Here is a 26,111-nt window from a genome sequence, read left to right as displayed (position 1 = left end):
GGGGCGGGGCTTGAAACTTATTGCGCATGCGCATTCTCTTCTTACTGATTGGCGAGCGCCCTACACTTCCTCCCTCCCTCCACAAGCTCCCTTAGCAACGGTCGCCGTTGAAACGGAGGGAGACGCCCCCTGCGGATTGGCTGCACCCTGTCTTTCTACGGCGCCGATTGGCTGAGGCGTCGCTAGAGAGCCAGGCCTTGGCAGTAGCTGCCCGAGGACCGGCGTTCCCAGGACCTGGGCGGGACAGAGCCAGTGGTGACCCACGGCAAAGAGGAGCGACGAGATGATCCGTCAGAAGTCCAGCCAATTCCTAGGACTGAAGATGCAGTCGGAGCTTGAACAGCCCTCCGAACTGCAGCGGGAACCCGAGAGGGAACTCACTTCTTTGGATGAGTCCGTCATGCGTATAGCAACAGGTGTGCGGCCTGAGTCCGGCACCGCGGCCTCGGTAGAAGCGGATGAAGATCCTGCAGCCAACTTGTTCCCGGTGAGGGCGGGACAGAGTGGTCCGCTCATGAATGTTTGTAAAAGGGCTCCACGGCAGGGCGCCACCCGCTGTTATGTTTATTAAAGTTCAAGACGTTTCCTGGGTGCCTTGGTGAAGAGGCGGGGGTGTGTAACTCCGACTGTTAAATGCTCATGAATGGTACTTAGGGCCTATCAAAGCCTGGCCTGCCGGCGTTGCTCGTACATAATCTTTAAGATGAGAAGGCAAGTTAGCGGGTTCTTAGGCCAGCTGGAGATCCGCGACAGGTCAGGGACTGGGGCCAGGGACAAGCTCTGCCTGCCCAATCCGCTTTCTCTCCGCAGCCGCCGCTGCCCCGGCCCCGGATCTGCATGTGGTGAGTGTGAAGAGCCTTGGGGAAAAAGTTACACTTTACATTTGCATTATTCTTCCCCCAAAGTTCTGTCAAACAGCTAGAGCATTACCCATTTTACAGATGAGGAAACTGCAATTACCCAAGATGACTAGATCTCCAGCTTTCCTGCCTCCCCAGTCCAACGAGGGAGGATGGGAAGAAGGGAGCCAAAGACTAAGGATGTAAATGGAATATCAACTGCTGTGGAGCACTGTATAAATGGGGACACTGAAGCCACATGAGGAGTGGCAGAGACAAGGGCTTAAATTTCCTAATCCTTGGCTTTATAAACGAAGAGGACCAAAGGAGTTCATTTAAGCCATATTCCTTATTTGAAGGTGGAGAAAGTTGGATCCAGAGAGAGTAGTGGAAGGGCTAATCCTCAAACTCAGGTCTCCTGATTCCCAGTTCAATGCTCTAGCCATCATAGCCCTGCCAGGAGACTAATGCACAATGACCACCAACACCTTTTCACCTCTTTTCTTACAACAGGAAGTACCTGGACATCCATTCCATGCACAGGCTGGAGAAGACCACCAACACTGAGGAGATGAGGGAGTATGGGGGGATGAGGGAAGGGCAGAGAAGCTGTCTCCTGGGGAGATTGAGAGGGCTGGGCTGGGAGGGCGGGAAGAATGCCCAACTCCAGAGCATGTGGTGCATTGGTGTGGGGAGGCTTGCTCATTCCTTCCTCTCTCCTAAGGGTGCTAGCTGAGCTGTTGGGGCTAGGCTCTCCTGAGCAGAGCCTGCGGGATGCCATCATCCTGGACCTTTTCTCCCATGCACTCATCTTCTGCCGCCAGCAGGGCTTTTCACTGGAACAGACATCAACAGCTTGTGCTCTGCTCCAAGATCTTCACAAGGCCTGTGTGGGTGAGAGGGTCAGGCTACCTAAGGGTTTGAGCCCAGGGGACAGAGGAGACTGGGATGGCAAAAGTGACCAAGGGAAGCAGTAGTTCCCTTGGAATCTTTGGATTCCCTTGGAATCTTTGTTCTGTCATTACACGCAATATGACCACACACAAGTTGTTTCAGCTTTGAAACCGTCCATTTCTTTATATAAAGCACCAACTTCCTGAGACTGTTCTGAGAAATATTGTAATAGATGTAAATATACACACAGTGCTCAATAAAACAGCTCCTCCTCCACCACCCCCCCTTTATTCTTAGAACTGTGTTTTTCTGCACAATGTTTAACAAGAGGTGAAATCACATATTTCTCATTTTATTGTATGTCACTTACAGACAGGACCTTGTTTGTTTTGTTCAGTGCCCTAGAACAGTGCACGGGGTACTCGGTATTTGTTGAGTGAATTACTGAAATAAGCCAGGACTTAAACCTAGATTTGCTCACTTCTAAAGTGCAATAAGTAGCTGGTGAGTGAGTGAAATGAATGAATATCAGGGAGGGGACTCACTGTCACATCTTGCTTTCCCCCCTCAGCAACCCCCTTGGGCAACGTGGAGGAATGTTACCGCTACTTCACCAGTGTTCTTTTTTGCCATGGAGTCAGGGTCAGTTCCTCTGGAATGGAATCTTCAGTCTCCCCCCAGATAAAGTCTAGCCCAGTCTCCTACCCTCTCTCACACTCATCACCCTCATCTTTCTCTGAAGGCTGCAAGGGGCTCTCCCTGCTCCTGGACTGCCAGGCACTTGGAGAAAAGGTCAGGGTTCCTGGGGGTGGTTAGTCCCCTAACTCCCAATCATCCCCACAGCGGCCTCCCTTCAGTATCAACCTCTTTAGGGAGGAACAGCTGCTTGCCCTGGCAGATTATGTGGTCAACACCTACTTCCGCCACTTCAAGCTCTACAAATATGTCTTCACACCCCAGGTACAGAGGCCACCTCTCATCTCCCCCTTTCACTCAGTGCAGATGCCCTCCTCTCAGCCTCCCTCCTCCTCCCTCTTCCCAGGTGAGGCTGGACCTATCTTTGACTTACATAGGGCTACAGCCGTCTGAGCTCTGGCCAGAGGATGAGACAGGTGAGGAAGAGGGCTGGGGCTGGGGCTAGGGCTGGGGCTGGGGCTGAAGCTGAAGCCTCTTCCTGCTTCTGGCCTGCAGAGAAAGAAGGCGAGGAGGTGGGCGAGCAGGCAGTCACCCCACAGGAGGAGGAGCTGGAAACAGTGGTCCAGCCAGAGCAAGAGCCAAGTGAGGAGCTGGAAGGGTTAGGTTCCCCTGTGACTTGGAGCAAGTATAAAATGAAGGGGTTAGACCACATCAGGACTTCAGGTCTGTTTTAGGCACAGTGTCCTTTCTCCAAATGATTCCTTACGCAGAAATTCAAGATGACAAACCAGGTAATAAAAGTGCAGCTGCGGGGGGCGGGGGGGCACGGAAGAGGAGCTCCAGAAAAGGATAATTATAAAACCAATGACAGTAACAACCAGCACACATTTAGCAGTAACAGGGTGCCAGGCAGGCCCTGTGTTAAGCATCTTACATTTAACCCTCCCTCAGTCCTAGGCACTAGGTGCTAGCACTATCTACATTGTACAAGGAGGAAACAGAGATATGCAAAGATTAAATCACCTGTGTAAGGCCACTTATCTGCTCATCAGCAATCCAGAGAGTCCAGCATGACCAGTCCACCCACCTCTCTCCACAGAAGGGCTAGTTGACCTTTCCTGAACTGAAGCCTTTCCTGATTGCTACCTGTGTAGCCCCAGGTGCACCTTGGAGGTTGTGTTTGCCCAGCTAGGGGCAATCCCTCAGCCCCATGGCATCTCTGCTGACCTGCCCCTTCTTCCTTGCCCCTGCAGGCCAGGTCTCCATCCTGCAAGCCTACATCAAGACCCAGATGAGCAAGGAGCTGGGGCAGCTCCAACAGCTGATAGAGGAGCGGCTCAAAGCCAGCGAGGAAAGGCTCAACAGCAAGTTGACCATCCTAGAGCGGCCCTTCCAGCTACCTCCTGGCAAAGGCAAGAACAAGACCAAGTGACCCCCAGCATTTTCCCCAATAAAGGCCTGGGGCAGAGCAGCCCCATCCCCGCCCCCCTACCCCTCCTGAGCACCTTCTGGGCTTCCCCACTGAAGCCAGACAGCAGACATAGGGCACTGGCTCTCTCGGGCGTGCAGCAGATTTTATTGCAGGTGCAGCACAGGCAGCATTGACAAGGCTAGGCATGGTGTTGCGAGCAGCAGTGCCCTTCCACCTTAGTTCTGATCCCAAAGCCCTGGCTGGTGGGGACAGGTGTACAGGGCTGGTCTTTATGGTCATATGTCAGTGGCGGCATGGCCAGGCAGGGGGGCCTGAGGCCAGAGCCCGTAAGGGCTGGAATGATAAAAATCCTCCTCCGGGAGAGTCCTGCTTTCTGGGGGTCCCCTGGGCTGAGGTGCTAGCCCAGTGCCAGCATGGTGTCGTCCTCGGCGATAGCAGCAGAGTCCCCCTCTTCTTCAGGGCCCATGATGGGAAAAGGCCCAGGGGGCTGGTGCTGGAAGAGGGCCGCTCGGTTTTGTTGCTCACCCTTCTTCACCCAGTGCCCATAGAGCCGGAAGGCACAGTTGTCGATGAGGCGCCGCACCGGCCGCAGCGCGTAAGGGTCCCTCAACAGTGCACTCTTGGTCAGCGGCCGGACACGCTGGGTGCTTAAGGCCACTCGTCCAGCAGCCAGCACTGTCCACACTGCCACCTGGGAAGGAGAGGCAATGTGAGCTCCAGTGGGGCATCCACCATAGGAGAATGATCATGGGACAGAGGAACAGGCCCAGATGCTGACACTCTCAGGCTTACCCGGAACCGCTGGCGGGGGGTGAGGTTCCAGGGTTGGCTGCCTTCACAGCGCTCAAAGAAGGGATGCTGTAGGGCTTGCTCAGCTGTCAGGCGCTCCTCAGGATCTACCTGTAGCAGCTTTGAGATCTAGGGGAAACCCCAGAGCATGAGAGGCAGCTCTTGGGCCTCCTTCCTCACCCTCTCATGGCCCCAGCTCACCAGGTCTTTGACGGTGTCCGAACGGTCATCCCACTCAGGTGAACTAAACTGGTACTGGCCCTCCATGATCATGCGTAACATCAGGATCTGGCGTCGGTGCCAGAATGGTGGCGAGCCAGCCAGGAGTGTAAACAAAATCACCCCACAGGCCCAGCTGGGAAAGATACCAGAGTCAGGCAGGGCTAGGCAAATGTGTTGAAGGACAAGACACAAAGGAGAAAGGAAGGCGGGGGAGACCATAAACTCACAGGTCGACCTCCTTGCCATAGCCGGGGTGGGTTTCATCCATGGAGCATTTAAGGATCTCTGGTGCTAGGTACCCTGGGGTCCCACACAACTCTGGGGAGAGAGAGCTGAGATTGATGGATGCCACCAGACCCCTAACTCAAGGGCCTGTTCAAGGGCCCCTAACTCCAGACCTCTACTGGAGCCTCAACGCTGCCAGGACCATAAGTGTTCCCATTCTGCTCCTGCCTGCCCTCCACTGAGGGCAGTACTAGACCCGAACCTTGCTGCACAACCCAAATACCCACCAAGGTTCCTGGTGGCCTTCCTGGGGAAAACCTCATTTTTGGATGGACTTCAAAGTCTTCCCCAAGCATATCATTTGCCACCTGCAACCAAACCTACCCACTCCTTACACAACTTTGTGCCACGTTTTTACATGTACCACGTTTTTACATGTATAACATAAATGGAAAGCAAAACTTCAATCTTTTCTACGTTCCTTCCTGCCCAAGTGGACTCCTCCTCCTATAAACTCTATTCCGTGTGGCAGGATCACCACTCAAACCAAGGAGAACGAGTGGGAATATAGGATTTCTTAAGGCACATACTGAGTAAGTCCCTTGTTTAAAACCCTTCCTTGGCTCCCCGTTGTGGTCTCGGGCTCAAGTCTAGACTCCTAAAGCACAGTCCTCCACGACTTGATCCTATTATTGATCCTAGCTGCTTCTATCACTTCAGGTACCAATTCTTTCATCCCAGCAACTGCCAAACTGTATTCCATGGCATACTTCCAGGAAATCTTAGGCCTACCTCATTTGAAAATGACTCTCCACCCATCCCCACCCCAGATCAGGAAGCCCACTGTGAGATACATACAACGCTTTGCACCTAGAGGATACTTGGCAAATGCTCACTGTCTTTTCCTCTTTGCTTGGTTACCTGGGTACTCAATTATCAGACCCAGCTAACCAGCCTCAGGTCTGGGTCTCCTTCCCTCCCAAGCCTTTTAGGGCACCAGGACCCCTCACCTCGAAGCTTCTCGCCAGGTTCCAAGTGGCAGGAGAACCCAAAATCTGAAAGTCGGATCTGCATATTGTCATCTAGGAGAATATTCTCAGGCTTCAGGTCTCGGTGCACAATGTTGTTGGCATGGAGAAAGCTCACTGCTTCCAGCAGAGACCTCATGATGGACCTGAGGGAGGTGCAGTCTCCTCCTCTGCTTCTCCCTGCCCGGCCCCACCCCGCCCCCCTGCTCACCCCACCGGCCGCAGGCTCAGCCATTACCTGGTTTCCTTTTCTGAGAGGGCCACCTTCTCTGTGAGATAGTCAAACAGCTCTCCCTTCCGCATCCTAAGGGATAGGAGGGATTGGGAGGTAGGTGTACCTTACAAGCGGCTGAGAAAATAAGCCAGTGGCTCACAGAAAATACCACAGAAGAGGCCAGTAAAGAGATTCCTCTTAGACAAACAAAGGGTCTTGAGACAGAGTGCTCCAAGAGTGAACTGGATGCCCGGGGCAGCTTGGCCCAGGGGATTGGTAGTTGAAATATATGCACTGTGCCATGAGAGGGTTATTTTAGCAAGAATAAGTACCTTCTTGCAACAATTATTTTATAGGAGGTCCTTATTATGTAAGAGTAAACTCGAAGAAGACCTTTTAAAGTGAATCTAGACCATGACCAAAATTTTACAGTTAACAGTAGTAAAAAGTTGAATAGGACTTTATTTTGAATTTTGCTTATTTTATATTGTCTTTAAAAATTGAGGTTATTAACTGCAACTCTGCATCAGTCCTTGAAATCCGGAGTTGACTGGGGGCATATCAGTGTTTTGCAACATTGTGTGATGAGGTAACAGACACTTCCTACCTCCCCCCCCCTCCCCGCCGGCCAACTTTTGCAGAGGGTCATTTTCTGTATGAAGACTTTGTGAATTTTTTCCAAGGGTCTCTCTTAAATATTTACTATTTAAACCATTCTCTTTTGAGGTACCTTTGCACTGCTTTACATTATATTTTCTAACATCTCACACTCAGATTCAGACTACCCAGAAAACGAATTGACGGGCAGAGTCAAACACCATGTAAGGTGGTAGGGTGTTAAACAGCGAGAGACAGATGAGCAAGAACCTGCTGATAAGTGGCCAGCTCTTAAAACAGCCTTTTCTTCCCTGCTAACGTTTCGACCATGGGGGACTGGGACAGTGGCCCCTTGGGTCATGAAGACCCTTTTTAATTGGCTGGTCACTAACATTCTGGAAGAACCTGCCCAATCAGGGCACCCAGGGAGAGGGGCCAAAGCCAGGAGCACAGGAAGGTGTGAGCAAGGTAGTCTTAGCCCACTGCGCTGTCAGGCTGGGGCCACGCGTGCAGGGGAGGAGGAGGCTTCTCAGATCAGGGCAGGGAGATACTCACAGATCAAACACCAGGAACATGAAGCTAGAAGACTCGTAGGAATCGATGAGAGTGACTGGGAAAGAGGCAGAAAGGTAGAAATACGGAGATGGAAAGGAGCGGATGCATGTTATAGGGGCTTTCCACCCCAAGGTGGCAGTGGGCTGTTACTGGGAAGGAAGGAGAACCAAAAGGAGGCAGTAGGGACCCAAAGGCTGGCCACACTTTGCGGTGGAGCAGAGCCATGACGAAGGGAGCAGAGGCATGGAGGCAGTGTGGGGGGAACGGGGCTATGGGCAGGGCCAGCAGGAGGTGGCTGTCAGCTAACAGGAGCAGGGAAGGCAGCCTCACTGATGTGGGGGTGGCCGGCGACCTGGCGAAGGATGTGCGTCTCTCGCCGCGTGGCTTCTCGCACCTCCTCTAGCTGTTCGGGGCTCAGTCGCTCAGCTGTCACCTCCATGATCTTCACCGCAAACTCATGGCCAGTAGCTCGATGAACACAACGGCGCACCACGGAGCTCACTCCTCTGCCAGAGTAAGACAGCACAAGAGTCAGGCCTCCTGCTCTGTCATTTTCACGCAGAGTGGTGCCTCGGCATCCTTACCCACTGCACCAGATTCCGAAGATCCATCTGGGCGACAAGGCTGCCTCCCGAGGAGCTCGCTCTGATCTACAGTAGCTTCACAGTAGCCTCAGCAAGCAACCTGGATACCCAGCAAGGTGCAACACAAATCTCACAGAGAAGGCAGGTGGAGGTCCTGGGTTTGAACCCAGTTTCTGCCACTCCCTCCGTGGATAAGCCTAGGCAAGTCTTTTCCACACTGAGCTCCAGAGCCTGCCTCTTGCTTGCCCTGGAACCCCACAAGGAGAAAGTGGGAAGAAATGACCTAAACTTCAAATTTTACTCACACTTTGCTGATTACCCCACCCAAATCCCAAAGTTCTCCTAAAATACATCAAGTGCAAGGGGCTCCAAATAAATATTGGACCATTGACTGGAAGACCAAAGTTGTGAATTAGGAGACCTTGGTGTAGGCCCCAAATTTGCCACTAATTAACCTCCACATAACCTAATGACCTAAGGTCTCTGGGCTTCCACTTTGCCGGCTCTGAAACGTGGCCAAAAACATCTTGAAGAGATGTTGAAAAACATTAAGGAGATAGAAGCAGAAAAGCCCATTTGGCATGGTGAAGAGAAAGTCTTAGACAGGTATTTCATTGCTGGGAATCTGTCACCAATTGCATATGACCCTACAAGTACCTCAGGCTAAGTGCAAATCTCTCCAAGATCGGCCCTCACACCACATTTCCTATGTTGGTTCCCTGGCTGCCCTCCACATAACTTTACTGCCGTGCTCTCAAGGCTTCCTCGCCCTTATGTAACTCCCTTTGCTTAGAATGCCTGTCAACCACATCTCTAGTTCCATCAAGAGATATAAACTATTGACCCTCTGGCCAGGTGCGCTGTTTGGTCAGTGTATTCTTGTTCTTTTCCAAATGAATTCCCATCTTAAGTGGGACAAGACCCGTCCAGCTGCCGCAGTGCTCCCCACACCTACTGCCTTACTCTTGGCCACTTCACAGTTTCACTTTCCTGATCTCCACTAAATGGCAATGCCATTCAACCAGACTCCCAAGCTAGAAATCTTGGTACAGTTCCTGGCTTCTTCCTCTCCTTCACAATCCACCACATGCAACCAGTCCACTCCATTCCGTGTTTTTTTTCAATTCTGTTTCCTACTTCTCCACCCCCATAGCTGTTAACAGCCTCCCCACCGATCTCCCTGCTGCCAGTCTCAGCCACTGCAACCCATCCACCACATTGCTTCCAGAATGAGCTTCTTATGACAGTCCTGTCATAAGAATCATGTCATTCATTGCTGAAGTTTTCCAGCTTAAATTCCCTAACAGTTCCCTCATTCCTTAGTGGGACCCCCTAGAACAACTGTGCTCTTTTGAAATGAGACCTAAGAATTCCAACCTTATAGTTAACTGTGGAGTGCACTTAAATTTTTTTTCTCTCCATACTGCATCCCTATTACCTGCAAGATAGAAGTCAAATCCCAGTCCCTTCACCCATCACTCAGAAATGGTCTCAGTTTCTGTTCAGCCTCATCTTTGGCTATTACTCTGCTATTCAATCTTTATTTCAGTGACTTACAACTTATCAATTTCTAGAATGCATCAAGCTCTTTTAAAGCTTCATGCCTTTATACATGAATAGACTGGTACTCTGGGAAAAGTCATTCAGTAAAAGTATGCAGGTAATTTACTATGCAGGGAAAAGACAGTGGAGACCAGGGATGATGTTACTACTGTAATGCCAGAATGAGATGACAGGGGCCCTACCCTCTGACCTGCTTTCTCCAAAATGGGTCTTTCTGTACCCTGTGGCAGTGGAAACACTGTCTTTCCCTAAAGGTTCTTCCCAGCCTCGGTGAGTCCTCCCTTATCTAGTCCTGAAACCCTATGTCAGCTTAGGACTTGGATTTCAGCTCACTTCTCTTCCAGGCACTCTCTCCCCACTGATGACCTCCAACCAGTCCCAGGGGACTTAAATACCAACTGTGCAATTGGCTCCTGCTGCACTGTCTCAAACCTTGAGTCCTCTCCAGAATTCCTGATCCCAAAGGCCTTTGTGACATCTCCATGTGATATATTTTAAAAGAGTCTGAACAAATCTAATAGCCACACCCCTGTCTGCTTTCCTGGCCTGGGCAGCATGGGTCACAGCAGACCATGCCAACCTTCCAGAGGCACATTCTTTTTGTGCTTTTATTTCTAACTCACAGGTGCTATCTTATATCTTAGTCTCCCTTACTGACTCCTCCTTCTGTAACCCCTTAATGGTGACAGGCCTCAGGGCCTAAGCCTAGGCCCCCTTTCGTTTCTATTTTCTCACCAACTACTATCTGTATGCTAACGCCTCTGATTTATTGCTCTAGCCCAGCTCTCTCTCCAATTCCAGACACATGTACCCACTTGACAGCTCCAGGTAGATATCTCAAAACTTAGTATTTCCAAAATGGAACTCCTGACTTGCTTGCCCCTGCCAGATATCTGATCTTTCTCACACTTCTTCATTTCAGTAAACAGTACTCAGGCGCTCAAATCCAAACCTGAGACGTTACTCTTGTTTCTTTCCGTTTCCCTCATGGTCCGTAACCAGTCTTTCAGGAAACTATCAAGTCTCTCTTCAAATCATCACCTAAATCTATCCACTTCTCCCCATCTCTACCACCGCTCCTCTATTCTAAACATCACCATCTCTAGCCTGAATCCATCAGTAGCTTCCTAACTGATCTCTACACATCTACTCTTGTCCTTTTCCTATCCATTCTCTACACAAGAGCCAGAATAACCTTTTTTAAATGTAATAACACATTTGTGTTGAGCACTTACCATATGCCAGGAAGTGTTCTAAGAGTTATCATATTAAGGGGCACGTGAGTGGCTCAGTCGGTTGAGTGTCCGACTTTGGCTCAGGTCATCATCTCACAGTTCGTGAGTTCGAGTCCTGCATCAGGCTTGCTGCTGTCAGCACAGATCCTGTGTCCCCCTCTCTTTCTTCCCCTCCCCTGTTTGCACACTCTCTCTCAAAAATAAATAAAACATTTAAAAAAAGTGTATCAGGGCACCTGGGTGGCCCAGTCGGTTGAGCATCCGACAATGGCTCAGGTCATGATCTCACGGTTAGTGGGTTTGAGCCCCACGTCGGGCTCTGTGCTAACAGCTTGCTCAGAGCCTGGCACCTGCTTCGGATTCTGTGTCTCCCTCTCTCTCTGCCCCTCCCCCACTCACTCTGTCTCTCAAAAATAAATGTAAAGAAAAAAAAATTTTTTTTAAAGTGTATCATATTCTTTCCATCCTCACAGCAACCTACAAGGTAGGGTCTATTTTTATAAACCAATCTAAATGGAGAAACTGAGGCATGGAAAGTTTAAGTTCCTACCCCCAAATCAAAAATATGTAAATCAGATCATGTTACTGCCCTGTTTGAAACCACCAATTTCACTAGAATAAAATCTAAATGTCTTATCATGGCATAAATCCCTACATAATCTAATGTCCATTTACCTCTCCAACTTAATTTCCTCCACCTTGTGCCACTCTTACTACATTCTAGCCACCATGATCTTCTATCTATTGCTTGAACAGGCGCTTTCTAGCCTGAGCCTTTGCATGTGCTGTTCCTTCTGCCCCAAATATATCCTATCTCAGCTCACAAGCTGTTCATTCCCATCCTTCAAGTCTCAGTCCCATTAATTACTCTCATTCCATCATCCCAGCATATGATGACGTTTATCTTGTTTTTGTGTTTATCCTCCATCTCTACCACTAGCATATACTCCAGGCAAACAGAAAACCTGTGGGTCTTGTATTCCTAGTGCCTCAAACAGTGCACCCAGCACACTATACGTGCTTAGGAAATCTTTGATGAGTAAGTGTATCTGCACTGTCTCTACAAGTGAGGCCTTCCTTCTATTCTCTGCATGCTGAACTCCTATTCATCCTTCAAGACCCAAATATCCCCCTTTAGGGGGAAGCTGTGGTTTTATCAGCCCCATCACACTATTTACACAGCCTGATACTACTTGAACGTTTTTTGTGTCTCTTTCAGTCACTTCATTTGGAGGACAAACAACTCTTCTACCCTCCCTGTGCTTAGCTTCATGTCTGGCCGACAGTAAGTTACTTCAACTATGCTTGCTGAACACATAAATGTGTGAATTTGGAAAAAATGGAGGTTGGCTCAGAAAAAGAGTTTAGTCACCAAATGTTGCTCCACTAACCACTGTTCCTTCCCATTTAGAACTATCCAGCCCTCAAATGGAATCGTGTATTCTGGCTAGGACCTCATCTCTCTGGAACTCTGTCTCTCTGGCTGAATGAAGCCTCACCTGCCAATGACGTCCTTAGGGTCGTACTTCTGGTAAAACTCCTTGGCCGCTGCCCAATCGGGCAGCTCATCCTCCGGCCCCACGTCCAGCGTCATTCTGAAGGTGGTGGGGGCCTGTGTGGAGGAAACGGAGGGTAGGGAGGGCAGTGAGGCCCACAGGCTCTGGGAGGACACACATCGCGGCTCGCGGAGGCGCAGCCCTTGCGGCTGGGGCGCCAGGATCCTGGGGGATAGGGACGGGGTGGGGGAAGGATCAGGACTGGGGAGACCCTGCGAAAGGGCCTAGGGGGCGGGAAGGGTGGCAGGGCAGGGAGGGGGACGGGGGAGGGGAAGGGAAAAGGTGCTAAGGAAGAAAGGAAGGGGCACACGGGCAGGTGGCTGTTGCTGCGCAGGCGCACTTGGGCGGGCACTGGGAGGGGGCGTGGGGTCTCGCGCAGGCTCACCGGCGGGTGATGAGAGAGAAGCCAGGGTCAACGCGAAGCCTCTCTGTCCTGGGTTCGCCTCCAGTTCCTTACCTTACTCCCAGGGCGGCGCCGGCAAAGACCTCAGGCCCCGCCCCCATCCTGTCGGCGAGTGGTCAGAGCCGCCTGAAGACTGAGCTTCAAAATCCCTTCCGATTGGAAGTTCGTAGTCCAATAGGAAGTGGGGAGTCCCTAGGCTGGCGCGGGCGTTGGAGCTCGGAGTTACCGAAGGCTGCGACGCTAGGGCGGGGCTTCAGATGCAGCCAATTAGTGCACAGGATCTGCTGGGGACAGCAGGGGGCGGAGCTCGTTGTCTAGAGGGCTTGGAGGCTTCCAACGGTACCCGGAAGTTAGGTTTACCCGGAAGCGTGGCTTCTGGGTATCTGGGTCGCGGGACTAGCTGCGTCTCAGGTTCCCGGACTTGGTCATGGCCCCCTCCTTTCCTTCTAGCATCACTATCTGAATTTGGCTCTTTTTTAAACTTTTATATTGGCAGCCTGGCAGCAGGAATGCCTGCTTTGAGAAGTCACTTCCCTGCTTTTAAAAGGCTTGGAGTGGGCGCCTGGGTGGCTCGGTTGAGCATCTGACTTCGGCTCAGGTTATGATCTCAGGGGTTTGTGAGTTCAAGCCCTACATTGGGCTCTCTGCTGTCAGTGCAGAGGCTGCTTAGGATCATCTGTCTCCTTCTCTCTGTCTCTACTCCGCTTGTGCACTTGCTCTCTCAAAAGTAAACACTTAAAAAAAAATGCTCAGAGCATGCAGCTTGGACCCCAACGTGCCACTGGGTGAGGACTTGGACGAGTCAGAGCCTGTCAACCAGAAGAGGCTTCCTAGTCCTCTGGTTGCTGCGCCTCTTCAGTATCTCCAAAGCCCTCGTGCTCACCATTTGGGGTTATACATTTCCCAGTCTTCCACCACCGCCTCCTTAAAAGCCTTGGGGGATTATCACACTCTGTTCTAAGCCTGCCAAATTGTGTGTGATACTGCCCGGAGCAACTTACTTCATAAGCCTTTTCAGTGCATAGCTCAACCCTGGCATTCACTTACTCATTCAATATTTGCTGAGCGTCTAAACGCTAGACTATCAGCGGGGGGGGGGGGGGGGGGAGGGGGGAGGGAGTCCTCACCCTTGTGGAGGTTATGTTCCAGCAAAAAAAAAGGCACATTTAATCTTTAGCAACTATCTTAGAAATGTCACTTTGGGATCACAACCATAGAAGAGAAAAACGAATCCAAGTAACTTTTTAACTGAGTACTTTGACTTTATACCATCAATCTGAACAAAATCGCAAAGAAACCTTGAACTTAACTTTAGTAGGCTGTTTGGTAGCACAATGGGATAATTATTCAGAAATTGGGCAAATGAATAAACATGTTGATGTAGTTGGCAGCCAAGTTTCTTCCTGTGGGAATTTGGAATTTGGGATGGTGAAAGGGGAGAAAGAACCTTATGACTGATTAAAATCGTATGACTTAAAAAATAGATTTAAAACAGATAAAATTAGATGTGTTCTAGCTCTAATCTCTAAAAGGGCCTAAAAGCAATAACATCCCAGAAGAATGAGTACAGCTACTCTAAGTCGTTTTAATTTTTTTAAATGTTTATTTTTGAGACAGAGAGTGTGAGTGGGTGAAGGGCACAGAGAGAGGGAGATGCAGAACCTGAAGCACGCTCCAGGCTCTGAGCTGTCAGCACAGAACCTTACATAGGGCTCCAACTCACAAACTGTGAGATCACGACCTGAGCCAAAGTCAGACACTTAACCGATTGAGCCACCCAGGCACTTCTACTCTAGTCATTTTAAAGTAATAGTCCTCAGTTCAAGGAACCAGGACTCCTTGGGAGAAATGGCCAATTCCCAGGCTTGGGCCAGAAAGTAAGTGAAGAAATGTGGAGACATAGCAGGACACAAGAACCAAGTTGAAGGAATTTCCACTGGTCAAAACCAGGAACACAAAGATTAATGAGGCTGAGAGGAACATGGGGGAGCCTTCTGATGTGCTAGAAATGTTCTACTCACCTAGGTGGTGATTATATAGAGGTCTTCATATGAGGTGTTCACCAAGCTGCACACTTAAGATCTGTGTACTTTACTTCATATAAATTATACCTCAACCAAACATTTTAAGGATGACAGTAATGAATCTAACAAATTGAACTAAAAAACAATCTGGGACCATACTTACATTAAAACTGACACTGGCTCCTGAGTGGCTCAGCCAGTTAAGCAACTCTTGATTTCAGCTCAGGTCATAATCCCACAGTTCAAGAAATTGGGCTCTAAACTGACAGCAAGGAAACTGCCTGGGATTCTCTCTGTCTCTCTGCCTCTGCCCCCACTCTTGCTTTCTCTTTTTCAAAATAAATAAGCATTTTTTAAAATTGTAAGTATTTAGGAAAGAAGGCCTTCAACTTACTCTCAAATGGTTCCACAATAACAGTTTGTGCATTTAGGAAGATCTAAAACAAATGTGAAATGTTAAAAAAGTATAAACCTAGGTGAAGAGCACATGAGTTCATTGTACTATTCTTTTGTTCAGTAGGCTTGAAATTTTTCAAAATTGAGTTTAAAAGTAGCAAGACCTTGGGGCCCCTGGTGGCTCAGTCGGTTGAGCGTCCGACTTTGGTTTGGGTCTCTCAGCTCATGAGTTCGAGCCCCATGTCGGGTTCTGTGCTGACAGCTTGGAGCCTGGAGCCTGCTTCGGATTCTGTGCCTCCCTCTCTCTCTGCCCCAACCCACTCTCATTCTGTCTCTGTCTCTCTCAAAAATAAACATAAAAAAAAAAAAAATTTTTTTTAAATAGCAAGACCTCATTTAATCAGTTTGGGGGAATGGGATAGTTTCCTCTAGAAACTGAAAATGATTAATGAAATATTACCTTTAAAAAAGTTTCTTTATGAAATCTAAAATGTGTTATACTGATGTGCAGGCAGCAGCTTACACCAATTAAATCAGAATCCCTAGGGACAAAAGTCCAGGCATTAAGTACTTTTTAAGGCTCCCCAGGCAGTTCTATTGTGAAGACAAGATTGACCACCAGTGCCCTAGGTATGGCTTCTATCCATTGCTGTAACTCTAACCTCTGGGACCAACAATAGAGTCTCTTCACTTTTATTTCCTGGAGCACTTCAGAACACTGAAGACAACCATCATGTGCCTCTTCTTCTCTTTAATCTTCTCTCTTCGGTGTGCAACAAATATCTCTAATTCATTTACGTGCTCTGCTGGTCTCTAAATTATGGTGAAATAATCCAAAAATTCAATTCCCAGAGCACATGTACTCCAAGAGACATGTACAAGGATGTCCACAGCAGCATGATTCATAATATCACGAAACTGTAATCATCCCAAAAGTCCACCAACAGGAAATGGATAAAATGTAATATATTCATATAATGGAATACCATACAGTAATGAAAACTATAGCTGAATCAAATATTAATGAATCTCAGCAATAATGTTAAAGAAGCCAGATATGAAAAGAATACATATGATTCCATTTATACAATGCTTAAATGCAGGCAAGACTAAATTCCATTGTTAGAAATCAGAATGGAGGGTGCCTAGGTGGCTCAATCGATTAAGCGTCTGTCTCTTGATTTCAGCTCAAGTCATAATCTCAGTTTCATGAGTTTGACCCCCACATTGGGCTCTGCCCTGACAGTGCAAAGCCTGCTTGGGATCCTCTCTCTCCCTCTCTCTGCCATTCCCCCCATTCATGCCCTCTCTCTCTCAAAATAATAAACTTAAAAAAAAAACACAAACTTATCAGAATGGTAGTTACCTGTGGGAAAAAAGGAAGGGAGTGGTATTGGGAGGGATATAAAGGAGGTTTTGGAGTAAAGGCAATGTTCAATTTCTTGATTGAATGGTGATTTTCAGATGTTTGCTTTGCGTTAGTTTATAAACTCTATTTGTTTGGGATATTTTCCTGCATGTATACTTCGAAATTTGAAATAAAATATGTTTAAGATTACCATGAGGCCCAAGATATGAAAATTCATTATAATCCTACAAAGCTTCACACACAGGGCAGAGACTTACCTGTGACTGCTATCCAACCCTTCCATTCCTCTTTCGACTCTGGAAGCAAGCTATCTGGGTTCAATCCCAGCTCTGCCTCTCACTAGCTGGATGACATTGGGTGCTTGTTTCCTCAGCTATAAAATGTAAATAATGGTACCTGCTATCGATTAACTGTGAGGACTGAAGGAGTTAAGAAATATAAAGTGCTTAGAACACAGCCTGGAACATAGTAAGCACTCAGTAAATAGTGGTTGCTGCTATTACTCTTCCTATCTGGCCACAGGGTCTCTGTTGACGTGCACGGGAGAAGCTGGGGTGTTTCCAAGAAGGGAAACCACCAGGAGAAGGGAGGGGGTGGAGAGAAAGAAAAAAAAAAATCCTTTCTTTCTCTCGGAGTGCCTAGGTAAAGGGAAATGCAGATTTTGCCATCGGTCACATGTCCAGTCTGGCTCTCGCCAAGAACCCGGGGAAAGTAGGGGAACAACAATTAGACAGGAGCATTTCACCACTAAAAAAGCTTTTTATTACAAAACAAATTCTAATAAAATCAGGCCTGGTTTTCAACCCCACCTCTGGGTTGAGGCCCCTAGGATGTGATGGGCTGGGGGAATTAGGAGGTGGTGGGCACTGAAAGAACAGAGCAGGCTGGCCTCCCCTCATCAGTCTCAGCTGCTGCCTCCTTTTAGAAAGGTCTAGAAGAGCTCTTCCAAAGCCCTTTGAGAGAGGCACCATCCTTTTAGCCAGGAAGGACCACTGCTCGCCCCAGACCCTAGCAATGCCGCACTGCAGGATCCAGGAGGTCTCGCTGACTCTCAGCAGAGGCCACCCAGGGTCACTCAGCCTGGGCGATGGCGTAGGAGAGCAGCCACAGAAGCAGAGGGCCCAGAATGAGGACAGCAAGCCAGACGGCAAAGCTGGCCAAGATGAAGTTCCGGGCCCGGGCCCCCCAGTGCACTGCCTCCTCGGACCGGCCTGCCTTATGCCGCTCTTCCGCCTGTGGGGGCAGGTTTTTGGTTAGGTTCTCCCCCTGCTTCTGACCCAAAGTACCCATTGTCCCACACCAATCCTCCATCCTTGTCATGGCTCAAAACCTGACACCCAAACCCCTAACCTCCCTTTCCAATGTCTATCTCTCAAGCCTCATCTGCAAAGCAAGTACCCACTCTGCTCTGTGTACTTCTCCAAGTAGCCATTGTTAGCTCACAAGATCACATATGGGAAAGTACTTTTCAATCCTTTTATTCCCTATCTTTTTCTACTCATCCCAGGTTCATTCAGAATTTGGAATCCTCGGCAAGAAACAACGAGCTATCTTGGAGTATTTAGCCCCGCCCCCCCCACCTCCACATCCAGTCAAACAACACTCCATTCGTATTAGCCCCATGAGTCTCAACTCTCTCATTATTAAGGATTCTGTTTATGATTTTGACCTAATGAAGCCCAGAAATTCTCATGATAAGAATACAGTTTCTGATAATTAATATCCAACTAGGATTGAGAAAATTCCAGCATGATGTTTAAGTTATCCCGTGTGGCCTTTCAAAAGGTCCATGTGCAGTTTTGGTTAGGTGTTTGGAAATGGTGAAGCCCTCCCCAAAACTCCACAGCTTCTTCCCAACTGCTACAGATCACTCTAATCACTGCTCAACTGCCTCGAGTTCTGCCCCTTCCAATCCATCTTCCATGCAGGCCTTGAGAGCAGATCTCACTGAAACATAAGCCTGACCATGTCACTCTCCTCTCCAAAAACTCTTGAAAGTACTCCTCAGGGGGCGCCTGGGTTGCTCAGTCAGTTAAGCGGCCGACTTCGGCTCAGGTCATGATCTCGCGGTTCGTGAGTTCGAGCCCTGCATCGGGCTCTGTGCTGACCGCTCAGAGCCTGGAGCCTGTTTCAGATTCTGTATCTCCCTCTCTCTCTGACCCTCCCCCGTTCATGCTCTGTCTCTGTCTCAAAAATAAACGTTAAAAAAAATTAAAAAAAAAAAAAAAAAAGAAAGTACTCCTCAGTACTCTGAAGATAAAGTTTAAACTCCAAGCACAGCATTGGAAGCCCTTGGGAATCTGGGCTCTCTGGCTTCATCTGTCACTATTCCTCAGTGGTCCAGTCATGCAGAACTAATAGTCCAGGTACACACTGTTCCCTTTACCTAGAACGCCCTTTCACCTTTAGTCACTCATTCCCTAAGGTTATTTTCCTGTCACCTACTCTACTATACACATGTATGTAAACACACATACGTACACTCCCTAGCTCCCCAAATGCCTTGTATTTCCTCTGTCACAGTACTGATGACCTGCATTCCAGTCATAATTATCCATTTTCGCAGTTCTCTCTTTCATTAGACGGTGAGCCCTTTGACAGCAGGCCCAGAGCCAAGCTCTGACAAGTACTTAGTAACTGTGTGATCACTGTAGATATAGATCAGATACACCAAACCATTGCCTAACTACACCCACCCCCCTGCTCCCATAGGAATTGCATTCCTCACCTTGATGGCAAACACAAGGGCCACGACTCCCAGGCAAGAGCAGCCACAGATAATGCTAGTAGCTGCCAGGTAGCGGAGGCGGAGCCAGCAGCAGCGGATGGGGGATGGAGAATGAGCAGCTTCCATGTTGCTCACCAAGGTGTCCACTGCCTTCTCCTCGTCCTCCATCACCTGTGGGCGATACAGTCAAGGTACTTGTAAGCCCAACAACTGAGCCATTGGCCTGGCGTGCTCAGACTCCACCCCTCTCTCTGATCTGTCCTCGTGACCTAGCCCAACTGTCAGGTAAGTTGCCTTATGCGGAATTCCTCCAGTGACTCATAGACCAAGAAAGGAAATGTGTGGCCGGAATCCTTTTTTCTCAGCCTAAGATTTGGAGCCTTTAAAGGCAAGCTGGTGTGAATATCGCATTATCTGTTTTGCTGTTTTGACATGTAGGGGAAAGGAAAATGACAGGAGCACACTGACAAGCAGGAGAAAAACCATCTCAAAAGCTGCTAGGAATCAGACTATATGTCAGTGACTTTAAACTGTATTTCAGAGGGCTTAAAATTTCCTGAAGGTCCTCCCTCAGAGGCTGCCCCTGAATATTGAGGGGTCACAAAATAGCACCCTAAGCCCTATACCCCACTTTAAGCAAAGCAATCATTTCATGTGAAAACACGGTGGATGACAACACAGGGATGGGGGAAAGGAAGGGGAAAATTATCCATTCAAGTTCTCTTTATAGCTGAGGACACTGAACACCAGAAAATCCTTACCTGCGTAAATCAGGGCCTCTTTTGCTATGCTGACTCCCTGCTACCTCTACTCTCCATTTTAACCCAGGACCAGTCTGACCTCATAACCCACACAGACACCTACATAACAATGCCTTGCTTAATCACTTCTCAAGTCCTCTGAGCTCTGGCATCAAACCACCTTTCCACCCTCATCTCCAACCATCCCCCTACATCCTACACAAAACAGAACCATTTGCAGTTCTCTGAACACAAGTAACAAAGGATAGATGGAAAGAGGAAAGGCAAGATAAGAAGAGTGCAAAGAATCTCTACCACAAGGCTGAAGAGTGGGTATGGGAAAAGAACTGCTGAGGTAAACACAGATGTAGTCACTGGGGGGGAATGCAAAGAGAGGGTCCAGAAGTGATCAAAGGAAACGTAAAAATGAACAGGGGCTCTTACCTGGCTATAGGCCTTGAGGGACTGTGAGTTTCGGCTCCTGCCTCAGGTTTGATTTGGCTTGGGTGGAGGAGCTGACTCAGGTCTCCAAGCCAAGCCCAGGGGTGGGGTTGGGTGGCCAGCCACCTCCTGAAAAGCCCCAGGAGCTCAGAATGGGGTGTGGCTGACTCAAACTAGTTTGGCTAGATGGAGGGAAGCAAAAGGGGGATGGAGCAACTGGAGGTAGGATGCCTGCCTTCTGGAAAAGGAGTGAAAGCACCTGAGCAAGAGGAGTAAAAGCAGGGGAAAATCTGAGGCATCAGAGAGCTCTGAGGGAAAGTCCAGAACTAAGGGAATAGGAGGAGAGAAAAAGTATGAGTTGGAGTGACTTAAAACTGAAACTTTAGGGAAAGACACCCTACCAGATCAGATTTGCCAATCTTCCCTCCTCTTGGGTGATTTCTACCTCAAAGACACATAATTCTGGGTTAGAGATCAGGTACTAGGGTTTTGGCAAGAACAAGAGAGAGGAGGAAAACGATGCCCAAGTTCCCACCCAACCCTCCACCAGACCAGAAAATCAGAAGCCTCCTTACGCGGATGCTCATACAGAAACTAAGTTTATTATTTTTTCTTCTTAAAAAAAAAAGAAAAAAAAAAAAACTCATGGTAGAGAAGAAGCCCCTCCCCCTTCCCCTAAAGGTGGGGGCTGTGAAAGATAGCTGGGGAATCAAGTACAAGGGGGTGGGGACAGAGACTATCTTGCCACCCTTAACACTGCCCAGCCTTGTGGGGTGGAAGGGAAGGGGGTATATGAAGAGCCCCGTTTCCATGACAACCAGTTGCCTACCCCCTACTTTGGTGGAAAGAAGGGAGAAGGCCCCTATGTCTCCCTGGAGGCTTTCCCCCTCAAAAGACTTCAAGTAGTGGTTAACAGAGTCAGGCCTGGTTGTGGAGGGAGAGGGGCCATGGCGGAAAGCCCAGGTGGAGGGGCAGCCCACTCACGTCTTGGCCTTGCGGCCTCTGTGACTAACGGTAGGGCCAGCCAGGTGGGAGGGGGCACTGCTGCGCAGGATACGCTGGTCCCCTTGGTTGGTGGCCCCACCAAGTCGACGGGGGCCAGGCCGGCGACGTAGGGTCCCATCCCCTTCCTCTTCCTCGCCTGAGGCTTCAGCCTCAGACTCCTCTACAGAACCCTCAGGTCCCAAGGGACTCGGGGGCTGTAGGCGGCCCCGCTTTGCCAGCCCAGGGCCCCCGCCAACTGGGGCCCCTGCCCGTTTGCGAGGCACCTTCTCAGTCTCTAGTGGGGGAACTAGAGACCCTGGACGCAGCCGGGTAGAGCGCAGTTTTGGAGCTAACGAGACCACAGGAGGTGTCAATTCTAACCCGCCTGGCCCACTATCTGCTAAATCCAGGTCATCCTGAATTACAGCCACCACCATGGACCCTTCACTCTTTCGCCCCCGCATTCCCTCTGCTTCAAGCCGCAAGCGGGCCAGGCGGGTGAGGGGGCGGCTTCCGTCCTCATCAGAGGAACTACCCTCACTCTCCCCCTGGCCCTGGGGTTGCCGCCGCCTCCCCAATCCACAGCTCTCGAGGACAGAAGAGCTGTCACGGTCCAAGACAGGGAGCTGGCTGGGCCGAGGTGATGGTGGATTCTTGGGAGGTCGACCCCGTTTCCGCTTGGGTGGGGATGTTGAAATGGTGAGATTGGTGACAGTGTTGGCGACAGTAGCAGTGGGACAGGCTAGGAGTGGTGGGAGTGGTGGCAGGGGAGGTGGTAGCGGGAGTGGCTGTGTCCGGCTCTCTAAGTTGCCATCCCCTGGAGAGGAAATGGTCCCAGGAATGGGCAAATCTCGTGCCTTAGGGGGCCGCCCACGCCTTCTTTTCTCCACAGGTGATAGGATGATGGGCTCGGGTCTGTGAATTGGCTGGGGTCCAAGAGGCTGGGACCCAGGACTAGGCTGGGGTCCCAGGACAGGCTCCGCAACAATAAGGGTCTCAGCCCCAGGGACTGGATCAGCCCCATTGGTTTTTCCCTTAGAGGTGGATGAAGGTACCTCATCCACCCCTCGCCCAGCATCTGCTGGAGACCTGTTCTTCTTGGGGGGCCTCCCCCTCCGACGTTTCACAGCAGGAGGGGTGATGGCAAGAAGTGCCCCTTCTCCGTTCTCTGGGCTGCCCCCACCAGTCACCCCCAGCTCAATGCGACGGCGAGCTATGAAGGGTTGCTGGGTTGGGGTGGGCAGTGTGGATGGGGGAGCAACTTCACAGGGCCCACCGGTGGGAGGTGAGGATTCTGGCCCCGACATGCTGCGGGCAGATGGGCTTCCCGGGCTGGTACCAGTCTCAGAGACCCCAGGCACTAGGGTGCTGGCAGTTCCCCGCTGCTGTCGCCGTCGCCTCACCAGTTCCTTTTCCTCTACCACAGTCACTAGCCGTCCCGGCAGCTTGCGAAGCACTTTGGGGCCTGGAGGCTGCCCTGGCCGACCAGCCCCCTGACCCCTAATTTCGACATCAGCACTGGTGCGACGCCGAGGGGGCCGGGCAGGTGAAGGACTCTCAGGTGAGGAGGTGGCCGAAGATGAGGTTGATGGGGCTGTGACCTCTGCTGGAACAAGTTCCTGTGGCTTCTCTGGGCTGGAGGTTGGGGTCTGGGCCTCCACCAGCTCTTCTGAGCTCTTGTCAGCATCCAACGGCTCCTGAAGTAGCTCATCAGATGCTGCTGAAGGTGGGAGCTCCAGCCCATTGCTCTCACTCAGACAGGAGGGCACCTCCTCACCATCGGGCAGCACTGTGAGGATGGTCCCCTCAGCAGGCTCTGGCACTTCCTGCTCTTGACCGTTGGGGACGCTGTCAGCCTCCAGGGTTGGGCTAGGTGCAGAAGAGGCGAGAGAAAGGTTCTTCTCTGACATAGGCAGGATCTCAACAGCAACTGGCAACAGATCCTTAGGGGGCACAAGAGTAAGTGGGGAAGTCTCGGAACTGGCCATATCAGCCAGCTCTGGGGACTCGGTGGATGCCAATGCTTGTGCACACAGTTCTGTCTCAGGCCCCAAGCCCAAGGGGAGGTTGGTGACTGGGGGGGAGACGGGCACAGAAGGTAGACCAAGCAGGAGAGGGGAAGAAGGAGTTGAGAGAGAGGTTTGGGCTGGAGGTGGAGTATGAGCTGGCGGAGGTGTACAGGCAGGAGGAGGGGTACAGGCAGAAGAACAAGAGGGAGGAATCTGTGAAGGGGGAAGTGGAGGAGAAGGCAAGATATGAACAGGAAGCATGGTTATTGGATTTGGGGCTGAAATGGGGATTGGGGCAGGGATTGGAACAGGGATTGGGGCAGGAATTACAGCAGGAGCTGAAGCTGGAGTGGGTCGAGGCCTAGGTGCTGGCCGGGGAACTCTCTCCCTGGCAGGGCTGCAGCGTGGGGGTGTGGAAGTGCTGCGGGTATGATGGGTGGATGTGACAGGAGTGTGGTTTGCCCCTTGAGTCTCAGCCCGGGCTCCACGAAGACGTTCACTGACGCGAGTCCCTGGCCTTTCAGGGGCCTTGGCCTTCTTACTGCGCCGGTGACTGCCTCCACCAGTCCCACAGGAAACCTCATCCCCAGCCCCTGGCCCCTCCTCCTCCTCTTGGGGTAGGCGGAACACCTCCTCCTTGGCTTGGTCCAGGTCCTTGCGGGCAGCTTCCACTTGCTCCTACCAACAACAGAGCCCGAACAGTGGGTGGTCAGAGGGAGGCAAGCAGACTGGGACTGGTTAGAAAGAAGCAACTTCCCACTTCTATCCTCACCCCCTAGAAATACTCACTTCTGCCTGCTTGAGCTCCTCTCGGCTCACCTCCTCCAGTGAGGCTTCCAGGAATTTCATGGCATAACGCTCAATGGGGGTCAGCTGTGGGAAGGAGAAGCAGTGATGAACATAGGGACTTGGCAACCAGGGCCCATCACCCTTGATTATTTTCACCAGGGAAGATAGGAGGAGGATCACAAGGTCCAGAGGAAGAAGCTGAGAAGGGTGAGGTTAAGAACTAGTGGGTCCGACACTGACCTGTTCTACAAGGGCAGCAATTTCCTGCTCAGCCCGGGACATCTCTTCATCCTCAGCCCCAGGCCGGCCGGTCTCCTCTCCGTCACCAGCAGGAAATCCATCATTCTCATTGAATTCTGCAAGCTCAGCCACCTGTTCAGCTTTGGCCTGGGTGGCCGCACGGATATCCTCTTCATCCTCTGCCCGACACAGTGCCTGCAAGGATGTGGGGAAGCAAAAAACCACAAAAATTAAAGAACTTTATATCCTGTAGTTCGATTCTGGCAAGAATCTGAAGCCAAGTTTACACCAAACCAGGTTTACAACAGAACTCAACTCTCTTCTGGGCCCTCAGAGTTACCAAAGCAATGCAGTATTTCCACATAGGATGAAACAGATTTGACTTGGCGGCCCACCAGTGACGAACTGTTTTTAGAAACCTCTAGCTCTGCTTCCTTTTCCATTCAAGTCAGCCTTAGATCTCCTTTAAAAAAAAAAAAAAACAAAAAAAACAATCCTAGGCTGCCTGGGCAGCTCAGTCAGTTAAGTGGCCGACTTCAGTTCAGGTCATGATCTCGTGGTCCATGAGTTCGAGCCCTACGTCAGACTCTGTGCCAACAGCTTGGAGACTGGAGCCTGCTTTGGATTCTGTGTCCCTCTCTGCCCCTTCCCCACTTGCCCTCTGTCTCTCCCTCTCAAAAATAAACATCTAGAGAAAAAAAAAAAAAGTCCCAGGGCGGCCTGGGCAGCTCAGTGGTTAAGGGTCCAACTTGATTTTGGCTCAGGTTGTGATCTCATGGTTTTGAGACTAAACCCCAAGCTGGACTCCACGCTGGGTGCGGAGCCTGCTTAAGTCTGCCCCTCCCTTGCTTGTGCATGTGCACTCTCACTCAAGATAAATACGTGAATAATAAGAATAAAAATAATTTTAAAGAGCAGTCCCAGAGGAGCGCCTGGGTGGCTCAGTCAGTTAAGTGATTATGGCTCAGGTCATGCATTATCTCAGTTTGTGAGTTCGAGCCCCACATCAGACTCTGTGCTGATTGTGTAGGATGTGTTAGAATTCTCTCTCTGCCCCTCCCCCAGTGGTGATCTCTCACTCTCTCAAAGTAAGTAAACCTTAAAAAAAAAAAGTCCCAGAAAGCTTTAGTTTTTATTTATTTTTTTAATGTTTATTTCTGAGAGAGAGAGAGAGAGAGAGAGAGGAGTGAGAGAGCGAGCATGAGTGGGGGAGGGGCAGAGAGAGGGAGACACAGAATCCAAAGCAAGTTCCAGGCTCTGAGCTGTCAGCACAGAGCCTGATGCGGGGCTTGAAGCTGTGAACTGTGAGATCGTGACGTGAGCCGAAGTTAGACGCTTAACCCACTGAGCCACCCAGGTGCCCCCAGAAAGCTTTAAATACACAAAAATCCCCAATTCTTCTTTACCTCAAGATCCATCTTGACAACACACTACATCTTGTCTTTTCCTTGAAATGAATATCCAGGAAGCTCATACCAAAGTCACCAAGGGATGCAACCTAGAGTGTGCTCAGCAATGAGGGCAAGGCACTTGGTAGGGAAAAAACATCTCCATGGTCTCTACTACTTCTGAAAAAATACAAATGCCCAGCCCTTGCCCCCCAAAATCACAACTTAGTA

General features: G+C 50.1%; 4 protein-coding genes across 13 annotated transcripts in view; 1 reads left to right on the top strand and 3 right to left on the bottom strand.

Annotated features, from left to right (window-relative positions):
• The first annotated feature begins 79 nt into the window (after nt 1-79).
• Nucleotides 80-3,835, top strand: CFAP119 (cilia and flagella associated protein 119). Of its 6 annotated transcripts, XM_015076865.3 has the most exons (9): nt 80-487; nt 811-842; nt 1,353-1,418; nt 1,564-1,733; nt 2,305-2,375; nt 2,577-2,693; nt 2,776-2,845; nt 2,925-3,011; nt 3,623-3,835. In XM_015076865.3, the coding sequence occupies exons 1-9, from the start codon at nt 284-286 to the stop codon at nt 3,799-3,801; spliced, it is 996 nt and encodes a 331-aa protein (XP_014932351.1). In that variant the 5' UTR covers nt 80-283; the 3' UTR covers nt 3,802-3,835. The 6 variants fall into 6 exon arrangements, with proteins under 6 accessions (XP_014932351.1, XP_026907468.1, XP_014932350.1 ...); XM_027051667.2 differs by lacking the exon at nt 2,305-2,375 and having other exon boundaries at nt 1,564-1,729; XM_015076864.3 differs by having other exon boundaries at nt 1,564-1,729; nt 2,577-2,845.
• Nucleotides 3,836-3,924: 89 nt separating this feature from the next.
• On the bottom strand, nt 3,925-12,980 carry PHKG2 (phosphorylase kinase catalytic subunit gamma 2). Of its 2 annotated transcripts, none has more exons than XM_015076863.3 (10): nt 12,827-12,980; nt 12,313-12,425; nt 7,762-7,937; nt 7,432-7,486; nt 6,304-6,369; nt 6,048-6,211; nt 5,040-5,130; nt 4,792-4,945; nt 4,594-4,719; nt 3,925-4,492 (listed from the first exon to the last, which is right to left on the bottom strand). In XM_015076863.3, exons 2-10 carry the CDS (start codon nt 12,405-12,407, stop codon nt 4,199-4,201), a joined length of 1,221 nt encoding a protein of 406 aa, XP_014932349.1. In that variant the 5' UTR covers nt 12,408-12,425; nt 12,827-12,980; the 3' UTR covers nt 3,925-4,198. The 2 variants fall into 2 exon arrangements, with proteins under 2 accessions (XP_014932349.1, XP_026907466.1); XM_027051665.2 differs by having other exon boundaries at nt 12,755-12,904.
• Nucleotides 12,981-15,675: 2,695 nt separating this feature from the next.
• TMEM265 (transmembrane protein 265) lies at nt 15,676-21,018 on the bottom strand. The gene is made up of 3 exons (XM_027051671.2): nt 20,474-21,018; nt 19,290-19,460; nt 15,676-17,794 (listed from the first exon to the last, which is right to left on the bottom strand). The coding sequence occupies exons 2-3, from the start codon at nt 19,455-19,457 to the stop codon at nt 17,633-17,635; spliced, it is 330 nt and encodes a 109-aa protein (XP_026907472.1). The 5' UTR covers nt 19,458-19,460; nt 20,474-21,018; the 3' UTR covers nt 15,676-17,632.
• A 35-nt stretch (nt 21,019-21,053) lies between these two features.
• SRCAP (Snf2 related CREBBP activator protein) overlaps nt 21,054-26,111 on the bottom strand; it is a 35,069-nt gene continuing 30,011 nt past the window's right edge. For all 4 annotated transcript variants that reach the window (XM_027051660.2, XM_053213466.1, XM_053213467.1 and 1 more), the window contains 3 exons: nt 24,493-24,687; nt 24,253-24,336; nt 21,054-24,141 (listed from right to left, as the gene is read on the bottom strand). In XM_027051660.2, coding sequence (XP_026907461.1) covers nt 21,451-24,141; nt 24,253-24,336; nt 24,493-24,687 — 2,970 coding nt within the window. In that variant the 3' untranslated portion in view covers nt 21,054-21,450. The remainder of the gene's footprint in view (nt 24,142-24,252; nt 24,337-24,492; nt 24,688-26,111) is intronic.

This window comes from Acinonyx jubatus, chromosome E3 (genome assembly GCF_027475565.1).
Source record: "Acinonyx jubatus isolate Ajub_Pintada_27869175 chromosome E3, VMU_Ajub_asm_v1.0, whole genome shotgun sequence".
NCBI lineage: Eukaryota > Metazoa > Chordata > Mammalia > Carnivora > Felidae > Acinonyx > Acinonyx jubatus.
Note: the sequence above shows the minus strand (reverse complement) of the source record. Positions and strands in the feature narration are given on the sequence as shown.